Below are 15013 nucleotides of genomic sequence, written 5' to 3'. Positions count from 1 at the left end.
AATAAGACATGTTGTGCTATAATTACAATCTATGACACCTGTGGATCATTATGTTATAATTTGCACATTTTAAGTCGCAATATTCATCTAAAACGACTTAATAAAAGAAACATGTTCACTGACTTCCACATGGAAAAACTGCATCGCCCAGTGGGAGCTGACGTCGCTGTAAATGTCATCAAAAACAAAGCATGGCCCCTTCTATGTATAGCCACAGATCACAGAAGTGAGCGGCAAATTTATTTTTAATTTACACCAAAATGTCAGATCCTACGCTTATCATCTATTAAGAAAATAAAAATGAAGAATGACGTCAGTACAGAGCAGTGGGCGTGGACCGGTGGAGGTGAAAACGGGGGTGGATCTGCAATATGGCGTCTTGAAAATAAGCGATTAAAGATGCACGAATCACTCCGAACACAACTGGGTGAGTAACTGGTGACGGGGAACAACTATGACATATTAAAAAAATATGAAAACTCGATTTTACAAACTAGATCTGCTTTAATCTATATGTAAACTCTATATAATAACATACTTACTTAATATTTAGGCAGAAAACGTGTATCTAATATATTTATCTGGGCGAAAATGTCATTTAATTTGCATCTTTTGTTTGCGTGATTGACACTTTGGATTAGCATACCGAGTACCCGCTGATGGACAGAAATTTCACTAATGCCATTTTAAGAATCCTGTACTGCACCGGTGTCTTCTCGTCTCATCTCGTCTCTGAATGGCCTTTGAAAACCACTCGAGCTCATCAGGACGGCAGCTGGGAAGAGTTAGGGGCGGAGCACAGCTGTCGCCATGTCGACCACACGTCAATCACAAAGGTCAAAGATCACGGAGGAGAAAGGAGGATGAGGTTAAACACTTCTGCATACTCAATGGTCAAAGTACTCATCACTATGCGGCTCGGAAGATGACTAATTATACGACCGCGAGCGTAACCTCCAAGAGCACTGCTGTTATGACGAGTGGATCACTTCTGGCTCGCTTTATTGTTCATTTAATTCAGATCAGTTAAAAGAATTGTATTTCAAGGTTTTAGCAGGTTATGCCCACACACAAACCCATGACTCACTTTATCAAAAAAGCAAAAAAAAAAAGGAAAAAAGGAAAATAAATACAAACGAAAATAAAAGCAGTACATCAGTTACTTTAAAGTAGTTACAAATACAATAAAAATATATATTATAATAGACCAGGAGTGTCCAAACTTTTCTCATTAAGGGCCACATATAAAAATACAAACAAAGCTGAGGGTTGACTGAGGGACATAAACTGGTCACCAATACAGTGAATACTTCAAATCTGCGTTTTTATTACAAATTAAACTGAGCCACTAGACCTTTATTCACGCTCACATCCTCAGTGGGACACATTAAATATTTGATATGGGCTTGTTAAAGTGGATTTTCAGAAATGTACAGTAAAAAAGTACTGTTTTAGGTAATATGGGCCAGTTCATCCGGAAGCTTGACGGCCGAGAAAAATTTGGTCTGAGGGCCGGATTTCGCCCCTTGGCCGCAGTTTGGGCCATGCCTGTAGTAGATGGTTGTCATAATAAAACGCGCTCTACGGGTCCTCTTTATCTGAGGGAGTCACTGCAGCTCTAAACTCCACCCAGAGGCTTTTCTGTGGCAGCGCCCAGACTATGAAACAGCGCCCTCTGCCTGTCAGATCCTCTCAGTCTTTAAGAGTTTAAGACTAGACTGAAAACCCACCTCTTCTCCCTGGCATTTAATAGTAGCTAGACAGGATATCTAGCCGTTTAATGTTCTTTTCCTATGTATTATGTGATGTATATTAGTTTTTTATTGATTTTTGAAGCACTTTGTTCACCTGAAGTTGTTTTAAATGCGCTATTCACATTAATAAACTTAAACTGAATCGAATCAGCCACTTTCTTATTCCTCAATCGACCAAAAATAAACAGTCTCAGACCTTTTATTTCTACAGTTTGTATTTTCTTCCACATTGCCACCTCACAATCAGAATTATTTTTGCACTTTTTTCACCGCTGTATTTGTAACATTTCGTACTCGCTCTCCCAAACTTTTTTTTTTTCCAACAATATTTCTCGAAAAACACCTACCGAGATCAATCAACAGTTTGTGTATTCACTATAGACACTCTCAGACTATCACGTTGTGCAAACCTGTCAACGCTGCAGCTCTCCTTTCACACACGCGCTAACAGTGTGTCTCGAACATGTGTGTGCGCGCGGACATGGGAAACGCCGGAGCCGCGCCGCTATCCCTGTCCGTCAAACTGATAGACGTGGCCTTTTCACGGGCTCACAATCACTTGACAACTGACCCCGAAAACCTCCCTCCTCCCCCTCCTCCTGCGTTTTTGCACTCAGCCCTCGTACGCACACATCGCCCCGTACTTTCGCTACAGTATCCCCCGGGGGTCCCGCTGACACAATGCTAACAGTCAGCGGGTATACAGTCGGATGAGGCCCCGTCTGCGGCTACATACATGATGCTCCAGACAAAAGCGCGACTCGGAGCGGGGAGGGAAGACTTCATGGCTGAGATATCGAGGACTCTTCAGCTGCAGATCTGCTCCTGCTGTGGCTTTGTGCGGCCGGCAGAAGTGCGTTTATCTACAAGTGCAGACAGTGTAACCCGCGCCCAAGCAGTGTGGCACAAGTCTTAGATAACAGAAATAAAAACGCAGTATTTCAATTTGTGAAGTACGCAAAGAAAAGTCCATAATAACATACAACCGTAATTACATAATACGCTAAAATTGAGGGTAATTGAACTGCTAGTGTTGTCATAGGCTTTATAAATAATGGGTTTTTAAAAAGACCTGCGCAGAAATGGTCATTAAAGCAGACGTATTATGCAAAATAGACTTTTCAGAGCTTTCAATGTTGGTGTTATAGTTGTTTCTCCTCAACATTTACCCGTCAAATGTTGTTTTTGGAGCGATTCGTGCATCTTTAATTGCGTATTTTCAAGACGCCGTATTGCAGATTTCCATTACCATCACCTGTACACGCCCACTGCTCTGTATTTACTTCGTTCTCCAGTTTTGTTTGTCTTAACCAGTGACGTGCATAAGATTTGGCAGCATTGCGTAATCGTTTTGGAACTGCAAGAACGTTCGTTGACCAGTTGTACGGTCAAACCCAATAACACTGGTCCTGTTGATGCTCTCCAAGAACTTTTAGACAAAACGAGAGACCGCTCTGACCAAATGCTGCATCTGGAATGAATAACGTAATTGGCGATTGGTTTTCTGACACATTTGGTAAGCGAAAAACTTTCTTTACCTCGCTTTTCGCCTCTTTTAGCCTAATTCGAGCTGTTCTGATTGTCTGTGGTTGTTATTTCATCCCTGTTTCCTTGTTTATCCCCAGTCCAGCTTTGTTTCGCAGCCTTTTCCGGTCCTTCCCTGTTTTTTTTCCCCGCCGTTCGTTACTAATCAGGGTCATAGCCTATATATGTTCTCCTTTCTGTTCAGTTTGGGTTTCTGGATTGTCATTTGTTAATGTCATTTATCTAGAAGACACGTAAGGCTCTGTATTTCAATAAACTTGATGTATTCACTACCTGCGTGACACCGTTCGCCCGTACTATGTTTGAACAATGTGCGACTGCGGCTTTTTCTAAAGACGTTGCTGCTGCGAAACAAATTACACTACTTCCTGCTTCTCCTAAAACCCCTCCTCCTGCTTACATCACAGTTATGTCTGACTTTAACTTTCGTTTTGGGGATATTCCAGTTTTTTTTTACATTTCCGGGTTGGTTTCGTGATTGCGTAATTACGTACCGTTCTGTGGATTTATGAGGTGTCTTCGGACGGTCGCAGAGAGAGCAGAAACACACGATGTCTTTTCCCATTTAAGTTTCAGACGGGAAAAGAAGGACTCGAGAATGTCAGTACTGTAACAAATGAGTTTTTGGATCTTGTACTGAATAAATCCACATGCTTCAGTTTAGAAAATTATGATTTATGTGTTTGCTTATTGCGGTTATGTTGCTAACGTGATACGAAAGTCAGTGGATTTGTTATTTTATCATTATTTTTAAGTTGTTTTGGATAATTACTGTGATTTAAATGTGCAAAATATAAGGTAATGATCCACGGGTGTCATAGATTATAACTATACAGCAAACACAAGCACAATAGGTCTTTGTTAAAGCATTTTTAACGTTTTCCGCTGTGACTTTTTAAGGTTTTCTGCATTTCTGGAGGGGTCTGCCACCTGTGTATCCATAGAGATGTTATGGCCTGTTAAAGAATGTCAGACACAGGTCAAATATGTAATGCATATATTTTTTTTTTTTTAAGCAAAAGCAAGATTCCAGACAGAGCAATAACATCTCCATGGAGACAGACAGTTTGCCAAAGGATAATTTTAGTTTTAAATGTAAAGAAAAGAAAAGGGAAAAAAAGTGTTTCAGTTTTCTGCAGCTAAAACCTGGAAGATGTGAGACAGGCCTCTACTTTGACAATATTTAAATCCAGACTCAAAACTGTTTATCTGTGCATGTGACTGAGAGGGTTTTATTCTGCACTTTTCTCCTTTAATGCTAATTTTATGAAGATTATTTGCGATTATTTATGTTTTGATTGTGTGATTTTAATGTCTTTCTTATTCTGTAAAGCACTTTGAATTACTTTGTGTCTGAATTGTGCTGTACAAATAAACTTGCCTTGTCTTACCTCAGTTGCAGAATGACTCCAGTGAATAGTAAATGTATATAAAGTCTCACTGATGTGCTCCCCTGACTGTATTGTGAAAACATTAGCTGCATGTCTCATTATTCAGCAGTGGCCTAGAGACCCTCACGACAAGACCAATGAAGCAATTACAGGTTCAAGAGCAGGTCTTTAGTGTGGCCTAACAATAGAACAGCCTCTGCTTTGTTAATTAGCTCTGTACATTTGCTCCCAGCAGTGCAGTACATATAGGACACCAGCTTTACAGTAACGAGGCCACCAGCGTCTGCTCCCGCGTCTGTATGGAAAGTTTTGGAGATTGTCAAGTTCGCTTTTGAAAGTCATTTTAGCTCAGATCTTAGCGTAAACTACAGATGTGGTGAATCCATCTGGAAAGCAGCTCAGAGCAATATTTAAGACTAATGTGAGCCAGTGTTTGTCCCCTGGCTTTTGGGGGAATGATGGTTCTTAAATGTGCTCAGAGGAGCGGCCTCCCGAGCCTCCGCTGTCTGTCGGACTAATACATCACCGGTCGAAAGGGGGAGAAACATCGATAGAGCTAATATCAAAATGATTACAGAGTCCGCCCGGTGTCACTTTTACCACTTTGCTGAGTGCACCGTTTATGAGCGAGGAGCAGGGACAGGAAATATGAGGAATAAAGGGAGTGATGAGGCAGAGGGGAAGGAGGAGAGAGGAGGGAGGAGAGAGGGGACAGAGAGAGAGGAGGGAGGAGAGAGGAGAAAGGGGAGGGAAGAGGGGAGAAATGGGAGGGAAGAGAGATAAGAGACGAGAAGAGAGAAAGGAGAGGAGAAAGTACAGGGAGACAAGAGAGATGGGAGAGAAAGGAGAGAGGATAAGAGCGAGAAAGGAGAGAGCGGATAAGAGAGAGAAAGAGAGAGGAAAGGAGTGAGGGGAAAGAGGAGTGAGAGAAGAGAGGTGAAGAGAGAAACAGAAAGAGGAAAGAGGACAGGAGTGGGGAGAGAGGAGAGAGAGAGAAGAAGAGGAGAGAAAGGAGAAGAGAGAGGGGGAGTGAGAGAAGACAGGAGTGGGAGAGGACATAGAGGAGAGAGACAAGTGAGAGTAAGAGGAGAAGGCGAGAGGAGAGAGAGGAGTGAGAGAAGACATTGAGCAGAAAGAGGAGAGCGAGAGGAGTGAGAGAGAGAGAAGAGGAAAGAGAAAGAGGAGAGAGAGAAGGGCACGAGAGTTTACTTCTCCTTTGTGTTCTGCAGAGCAGGACTCTCCCAATCATCCCAGCCTGATTATATATTTACATACAGTTTACAGAGGGAGGACTGACTCTCATACAAACACACACTCTGCAGTACACAAATACATAACAGTACACACATACTGAGTACATAACCGCAGTACACGTACAGATGTAGTAGTACTCATGCCCAGGCCTGAACTCAAAGCCCAAGGAGAAGGGGGTGAAGAGCTGAAACTTCTCAGAGAAGCGGAGGGGCCCGTCGGGGCCGCTGGGCCGGTTACACTCCCAGCGTTTGAAGCCCCTCATGCGGTGCTGGCAGGTGGTGTAGCCCTCGTGGTTCACCATGAACAGGATGTAACGCTCCATGCGGCCATGAGAGGGCGGCCCGTCGTAGAAGGGACAGTAGATGTCCAGATAGTCGTTTATGTTGACCGAGACTCTGTACTCGCCGTGCCAGAACCTGCAGAACAAGAGGGATTCAGTCAGATTTAGGCTTAAATATGCATGCAATCAGTGAGGGCGAACAACAGGAAGAGTTCAGTGTGTGAGAGGGACTCTGAATATGTATGATGGATTACATTTCTATATGATTGCGGCGCATAAGTAAAACCACACTTTGACAATCATTTTGGGAGCTCTGATTAGGCCTGCAGCTCCACAAGAGCGTCCCGTGCACACGAGGCCCTGGATCAGAGCTGTGTTCAACCACAGATGTAGCTCCAGGGCTCTCCGGGACATTCTTCAGCCTAACAAACCGCTCACAGCCACCTGAGCCACTACAATAGACTAACACAACAGCCCCCAGCGCTTTCTTTACTGATTTCATACACACGAGAATCAATGGACGCTGTGTGGTCCCGAGGAGAAGTGGGTCGTTCCTTGCGGTTAGACTCCACTTAGCCGTACGCAGATCACTGACTGGATGAATAGAAATAGGTCAGAGGTTACAGAAATAGCAGAAGTGCATACATAATAAAAAGCGTGTCGTGCCCTTCTCTGCAGCGGCCCTTCAGGGACAAATTTAAGATGCGGGGGATCTATAGAAGTACATATGGAAATGCATAATATGAAATTTAAAGCAAGTTGGCACAACATATGGCGGCGTGTCCCATATGATAAACTATGTATGTTTATGTTCAGGCACCGTGCTGCTCCTATCTACAGCTGACTCATACCGGAGATTTGGCTTCATATTTTTCTTATTAACAAATCATTAGATGTCAAAAACCATCATAGAATTGGTTCATCTCTAAATACAGAGATACAGAGCGTGCCCTTGTCTGACTGTGCTGAATGTTTCCACTGTACTCACTGTAATAAGTTGAATAATCTGGTTTAACATATCGGCCTGTAGTTCAAATTAAAAGTGTAGTTTTCTATATTTTCTGGCCTTTGTAAAATAATAAAGAGTGACTGTCTAATACAATAAAGCTATTCTATTCATGGGTTCCTGTTATATGCAACATTTTGAGGACTTTTTCTAGGCAAAAGATCAAATGTTTTGGTTAAATTGTTAAAGATCCTATACTACGCAAACGTTTCAGAGGTTTTAGCCATGTTTTAATGTTGTTACCTCCTCAAAAACAAACCTCCAAAGCTCAAAACGCCCTGTTCCACTTTGTGATGTCATGAAGTGGTAGTTTTCAAGTTTAGTTCAGCAGAGATTGGCAACTCCAGGGCTGAAATGATACAAATGATTCTAGCGAAGGCGTGTTTAAAAACATAGCGGAGCACTTCCTGTATCAGCACATGATGACATCACAAGGTGGAACAGAGTGTTTTCTGTGTGAAAGAAACAACTCGACGTAAAAATGCAGGGTTTGTGCGTTAAATTTGTGAATGAAAACGCAAATCCAGGTCGGTTTGCAATGAGGAAATGACGTTAAAACAGAGCGACATATGTGCTCTTTAAAATAGTACAAGCCATAATTATTCATGATTTTAAAACCCATAGATATGTTTGCATCAGATACAAAGCATGTCACCTCTATTATTTCTATAAAAAAGCGAAAATTATGCGCAGTTAGACGTCTCAAATTCAGAAGTTGTGGGATCGATGTTGAATAAAGGATCAATTTTCCTTATCATTGTGTTCCCTAGTATAAAAGACCATTGTAAACCTAACTATATATTATCATAAAAATACATATACGTCCATGTATGTTCTGTTTTCAGGCAGGGATTCTGTAAAAATAAAGATAAATGAGGCCTGAAGCAATTGTCGCAAGCGTGATTTGAATGCTGGTTTTGCGTGCTGGAGAGGTTGGCCCATTTATCACACTATACTGTATACTATTTTATATATATCCATTCTTTTTTCTGTCTTTTAACACCGCTACAAACCAAAAACCTGCAAATAAACATGAGACGCTCATCGGACATAACTCGATTTAAACATCACACCAAATTAACATCATTATATCCGTCTAAAACAATAACTCCAAACAATGTAACCACAAGAATCTCATTTGCAACTTCATGTATAATTTCACCATTACATCCAAACACAACATTGAAACCTAAATATTTGATGTTAGTGATATTTTATGTAGCGCTTTTCCATAAATAATGCGTCCTGGGGGTACAACTTGATCGTCTTTTGTTTCATTTTCGAAGCCGGTCGACACGGCGCGCTCAGATGCCTTTGTTTCTCCCTCTACGCCTCGTCATTAACATCGTACGATCAATTTAGCATCAAATGTAGCTTGTCGCGCGCACATTATTAAATCTCGTATCTCCAAAATTCAAAATGGTGGAAAACATCTTGGATCAAATAAGGCGTAAACAAGAAAGCCGGTCTCCGAAGCATAGATTTTAAACAAATGTATCGTCTTCTTTCACCTTGGTGGTAATTGATTACAGGATAAAGACATTTGGGGTTTAACCAGGACAATTTACGCTGCTAGTCTCAAAGATGAATGCTATAGGGGTCCCGGTGGGCAAATAAGGAAGTAAGCTAGATGTGAAATGAGCGGCTTCATGCTTGGACACGCTATCAGAGCTGGTTTGGACGCACTTTTAAAAGGGACCCTTGAACACATCATTTAGAGGCATTGATCCACCAGGGAGCGCCGCTATACGGGTCGCCCTGGCTCCAATCAGGCCCGATTAACAACTGCAGGGAGAAGGCACTCAGAGGAGAATTACACTGAAAACAATGGAGGAGAGAAGAAAGGACTTATGGGAGATTTCAAAGCGTGAATGGGCCCGTCTGTTTTAGACAATAAAGTAAAAAATAAAAACACTGAGAGATGTTTAGGCTGCTTTTTGAAATATATCTGGGGTTTTGAGGTGAAATGATCATAGTTTAGAGCAGGGATGTCAAACTAATTTTCACAGAGGGCCACATCAACAAAATGGTTGCTCTCCTTTTAATCGTCTTAAATAAGCGTTTCTATATTTATTACTTATTCAATTTACAAATATTGCATTGTATTTGCATAGTCATGAAAAAATGTCTGTGTAACTGTGTATCTAATGATAAACTGACATTTTAAGACAGTCATACCTTTAATTTACTTTGTCGCGGGCCACATAAAATGACGTGGCAGGCCGTATTTGGCCCACGGGCCTTGAGTTTGACACATGTGGTTTAGAGTTTTATTTTTTTGTATGGATACGCACACTGGTGATCTTTTATTCTCAGTTCTGATCAATAGCACAGCAGGACCAAAACTGAAACTAATTACAGGTTGAATAAATACTTGATTGAAGCGTCTTGGTTGTGATTTCTCTGAGTACTGGACAGTGAAAGGAAAAAAACATTTTAAAAACATTGTAACACAAACCAACAATGGCATAATCATACTATCAAACACTAGTAAATATCCTCTAGTAATACAGACAGATCAATTAACATTTAATATTTGAAAACGATAAAAAAAAGTATACAGAACAATGTGGAGTGTGGAGATCATCAATGGTCATAGGTTACAGTTTTCTTTCTTTGTTTGATACACACACGGATGATCTTTTATTCTCAATTCTGTTCAAAGGCACAGTGAAAACGAAATTTCAGAACTTTTGAATAGTAAAAACTCATAAATGAAAATCTTTATCCGCTACTATTACTTGGTTGAAACGTCTTGGTTGTTATTTCTCTGGATACTGGAGAGTGACAGGAAAAACATTGTAAGGCAAACCAACAGAATCATGACATATTCTCTACAAAACAGAAAAAGTAAATATGCTCCAGTAATACAGACAGATCAGTTAAGATATTTAAAAACTATTAAAAAAGTACAAAATGAAAGGATGGAGCGTGAGACTGTTGCGGTCAAGAAGGAGCTGAGTCGAAAGGCAAAGCTCTCGATTTACCGTCAATCTACGTCCCTCTCCTCATCTATGATCATGAGCTCTGGGTAATGACCGAAAGGAAAAAATGGCGGATACAAGCGGCCAAAATGAGTTTCCTCCATGGGGTGGCTGGGCGCTCCCTTCCCCTCGGGTGTGAAGAGCTCGGAGTAAAGCCGTTGCTCCTACACGTTGAGAGGAGCAGCTGAGGTGGCTCGGGTATGTCCCACTGGATGGAGACCCCGAGGAAGACCCAGGACAGGTTGGAGGGACTATGTCTCTCGGCTGGCCTGGGAACGCCTCGGAGTCCCACCGTAGGAGCTGGAGGACGTGTCTGGGGTGAGGGAAGTCTGGGAGTCCCTGCTTAGACTGCTGCTCCACGACTGCAGGATAAGCAGAAGAAAATGGATGGATGGAAAAAAGTAAATGAAAAGTAGATGGGGTCATCTTTTATTCTCAGCACAGTGACTAAATTTCTGAATTTTTGAACTGTAAAAGTAAAAAAAAAGGACAAAAAAATCTTGCAGTATCTAATAAATACTTGGTTAAAGCATCTCGGTTGTAATTTCCGTGTGTACGTCTAACACTAACCACCAAACTGCATGCCGTCGATCAAACAGACTCGTAAATATCCTCCAGTAATACCAGTAAAAAACATTACATTTAATAACATATATATCTACTCTGAAGTTATCTGGACAAATCAAACTCCACCGGACTCACTCACCTTCTACGTAACAAGATTGAGCCAAAGTGCCACTCCCTTCAATTGCGTCCTGACTGAAAACTGCTTTCAAACGAAGGACCAATTCCTCATTAAAAGTTAATACCCGGGCTCACATGTGCTGGTTAGCGATCGGATAAAGTGATTCTAGCAACGTGCGAATCCTCCATCTACGAAAAGGGCCAAAGTGCCAGGACGCATTAGCTCATATAAATGTCCTCAGCTCCTCTCTCCTGCCGCCGTGACACCACCTAATACATTACACTGCCCGGCTAAATGTCCCACAATCCTTTGCTCTCACGGGCGTCATCTGAAATTAAACGCTGACCGAAAAGACACAGAAATGCACTCAAGGATTTTTATCACTTTAAGTTATGTGTAAATTGTGAATGCGGAGGAACCAGCCGAGTGTCTTATTTTTGCATTTGCTTAGAAGATAAAAGATTATAAGAGTAACGCTGTGATGTGTGTCATGAGCGGCGCGGCGATGTGAGGGGGTGTGCGTTGAACTGTCACAACGCTATAAACAAAATGACAAACATGGAAAGAAGCCCATATATATACGCAAAGAAATGAGACGTGGCACAAACCTACACGATTGATATAAGACGGTTTTGTATCCGTTTGATGGCACAGCTTGCAGCCATTGTTACGCTTTTATACGCGGAAAGAAATGCCGTTTATAATGAGACCGGGACGAAGTATTATGACTCGTATAAAAAGAATTTGGTGTGTTATTTCTTTGACAAAAAAATATCTGCGTAATCCCTGAGTCGTCCAGGTCTGATACGTAGCGAAAAAGAGAAGAAATCTGTGAACTGGACGCAGCGTTTTGTCGAGTTTACACATTTAATTTCTCTTTTGCCTCGCCCAAAATGTTCCACAGCATTAAACTGACGAGTTACAGGTCAGATCTGTGAAGAGGTGACCTAGCGCACGATAAGATTGCACGTTCGCCCCGGGTATCTTTGAGGGATGAAAATACCCGTAATAATAAATAAAATAAATGTTGGATAGATAAGTTAAATGCCATCCTGCCGAGCATTTCAGTCAAAGTAATAACATCTTTATGGCGCCGGAGAAAAGTTACACAGCGCGTCTTTAAAGGTTGCGGTCAGCAAGATTAAAAGAGAGAATTTCCGAACATATTGATGCTCCCTCGAGAGTCGCTCGTTGGTAAAAGGAGACGGATAGATCTGATTTATTGCAGATGGACATGTGATTGTTGGTCAGATTAATAGCTGTTTATTCCATAGTCACCTCCAGTGTCTCTAAAACCTTCAAATCAGGCTAAATCTAGGGGTAATAATGGACTCAGACTTGAACTTTAACAGCCACATCAAATCAATAACATCTGCAGCTTTTTACCATCTAAAAACATGTCAAAAATCAAAGGTAAACTGTCCAAACCAGACTTAGAGAGACTTATCCTGCATTTGTCTCCAGTAGATTAGACGACTGTAACGTCCTGCTCACTGGCCTCTACAAACGAGCCTTAACACAGAACAGTACATCCAGAACACTGCTGCTCAGGTCCTGACTAGAACCAGGAAGTACTTCACACATGTGTCCTGTGGCTCAGGTCTCTGGCTCCTGTGGCTCAGAGAATCGATTTTAAAGCAGCTCTGAGTGAACAAGTCTCTCCATGGACCAGCACCAAAGAACATCTACGACACATGAACCATCTCACACTCTCAGCACGTCAGGGACAGGCCTCCTGCTGGTGCCAGAGTCAGGACTAAACCAGGACTAAACATGGGGAACCTGAAGATGTAAGACAGGATTCTACTTTAACAATGTTTAAATCCAGGCTCAAAACAGTTCTTTTTATCTGTGCATACGACTGAAAGGGTTTTATTCTGTCTCTTCTGTTTTTTCTTCTGTTTTAATGTTAATTTTATGAGGATTATTTGTGATTATTTATGTTTTGACTTGTTCTGTTCTTATTCTGTAAAGCGCTTTAAATTACTTTGTGTCCGTATTGTGCTGTACAAATAAACTTGTCTTGCCTATTCCAGTACACGGAGGATGAGGTGTCTTGCTCAAGAACACAACGGAAGCACGCAATATCATAGGCGGGATTTGAACCATCTAATTTGTAGTTACTGGACACCATCAAGCGCTACTTCCGTCCTGTAGTCAATGAATATTCACGCTTACGTTTAAAACTGCCCGTGTAGATTAAGTCATTAAACTTTAAATAATAATTAAAACTGTATTGCGATAAAACTGCCCCAAAAGACCAAGACACCAGCCGTTTTTTGATTTATAGTCAGTGTTGCAGTTTTTCACGCAAAGTGCTTGATTCAATTAGATTTATGAGGAAATGCATAGCTCTGCCGCTCCCGTGCTATCGATAGCGCTTAGCCTCTTAAGCCGCTAAAAGAATGATTTAAGTGAATTGGAGGCGAGGCGCATACATGCTAATATGATTATTGATGCTAACACATGGGCTGCAGCGAAATCTAAAACTCCGCCGCTCGATCTGAATGAGATTTGGAAACACAGGCCACGCAGCACTAAAAATACCACTAATGTTGTGGATATGAACTACGGCGTACAGGGGGAGTGATGGATGAACTCGGTCATATGGGTGAACATGTGTGGGCTGCTCGTCTAATGATATTATACAAGGAGAAATACGTGGAGGTCTGCTCAGCGGTCAAAGGATAAGCAAAAATGTGCGGGAGAAATGTTAAAAACTGAGGTTGAAAGGAGTTATTTCAGTGATTGCATATTAAAATACGTCGACACTGATGAACTAATACTGCTGACTTTACTACAAAAACAACTAAACTAAAGACTAAACTCAACTTTTACTACTACTTCTGCTGTACTAATCCTGCAGTTGCCATAGAAATCAACAATTCAAAGTAAAAGTAGCAAAGTGCTGTACTTAAGTATACATTTTAGGTGTCTGTACTGTACTTAAGAAGATTTTAAAGCAGATATTTTTTACTTTTACTTCACTATATTTGAGAGCAGTATCTGTACTTTCTGCTCCACTACATTTTACATTCTGCAAGTATTTTTTATTATTGTTTGAGAGATGCTGAAAAGGCTGAGGGTTTATTTTAACATGTTCATAATTTAAGCAAATAAAAATAAACTAATTAAAACAATTTATTAAAATAAAAAAATAAAATAAAAAAAAGATTCAGTTGTTTCTGTTCTGAACAAAATTCTGCACAAATCTCAAAATCGCCACATTTGAAGCCTTATAAGACCTCAAAATCTGCACAAAATACTTATATACTTATGCACTTTTTACTACTTAAGTACATTTTTAAACAGGTACTTTAATACTTTTACTTAAGTCGACTTTTTCATATGATACTTTTATTTTTACTTGAGTCTTCCACTGAAACTGCTTAATTTTGAAGCTATTTTAAACAATTTCCTCTACAAATTTAACTCATAAAAGCCTTTTTTATGGTACAAATTATATAGAGACAGTCATAGTAACAAACTAATTTCCAACTGCTGATAAAAAAAATAAAAAAAAATTCTATTTGAGCACATTTTGCACCACATTTATTCAGATCTTAGTGCAAAATATCTTTCCCCAGTTCGGCGTCTTCTCCTTTGCTCTCAAACTCCTCTGTAAACTTTGCTGGGTGAGAAATTGTGGTCTTATTTCCAGGGTAATAAGATTTTGATTATCTTTCATTTTGGGAGAGGAATAGCCCTTGTGTATTGACAGTCAATATCGTCCTCAAACATAAAGCGAGTGGGAGGGATGAAGCGTAATCAGAGGAAAGACGGATGACTTTGTGTTCGAGGGGCACAACTTTAGCTCCGTTGTATTTTGTATGAGTGATTCTCGCTTCATTTGGTGACTAGAAAAAAAGTTTGATTGACTTTGTTTGTACTCAACAGATTTTTCATAATTTAAAACTCAGTATTTAACTTTTTAGCCAATAATTAGACGAAAATAAAAGCGTGACACATTCCTCTTAGTGTTTATTGCACTGAAAAACATGGACAAATTTGCGTTTTTTCTCTGAGTGGGCTTGCATCTCCACAAACCTGACTCTTACTTGGCTTGGAGCGGGGTTTCCTGCTTGTTTCCGTGGAAATATTGTTTCTTCAGCCA

The 15013-nt window shown here is 40.7% G+C and overlaps 1 protein-coding gene across 1 annotated transcript in view; it reads right to left on the bottom strand.

Annotated features, from left to right (window-relative positions):
- The window catches only part of efna2a (ephrin-A2a), a 176701-nt gene that overhangs the window by 13667 nt on the left and 148021 nt on the right, over positions 1 to 15013 (bottom strand). Inside the window, exon 2 of the mRNA XM_033988518.2 lies at positions 6068 to 6360. Within this exon, the coding sequence (XP_033844409.1) occupies positions 6068 to 6360 (293 nt within the window). The remainder of the gene's footprint in view (positions 1 to 6067; positions 6361 to 15013) is intronic.

Source organism: Periophthalmus magnuspinnatus, chromosome 22 (genome assembly GCF_009829125.3).
Source record: "Periophthalmus magnuspinnatus isolate fPerMag1 chromosome 22, fPerMag1.2.pri, whole genome shotgun sequence".
Taxonomy (NCBI): Eukaryota; Metazoa; Chordata; class Actinopteri; order Gobiiformes; family Gobiidae; genus Periophthalmus; species Periophthalmus magnuspinnatus.
Note: the sequence above shows the minus strand (reverse complement) of the source record. Positions and strands in the feature narration are given on the sequence as shown.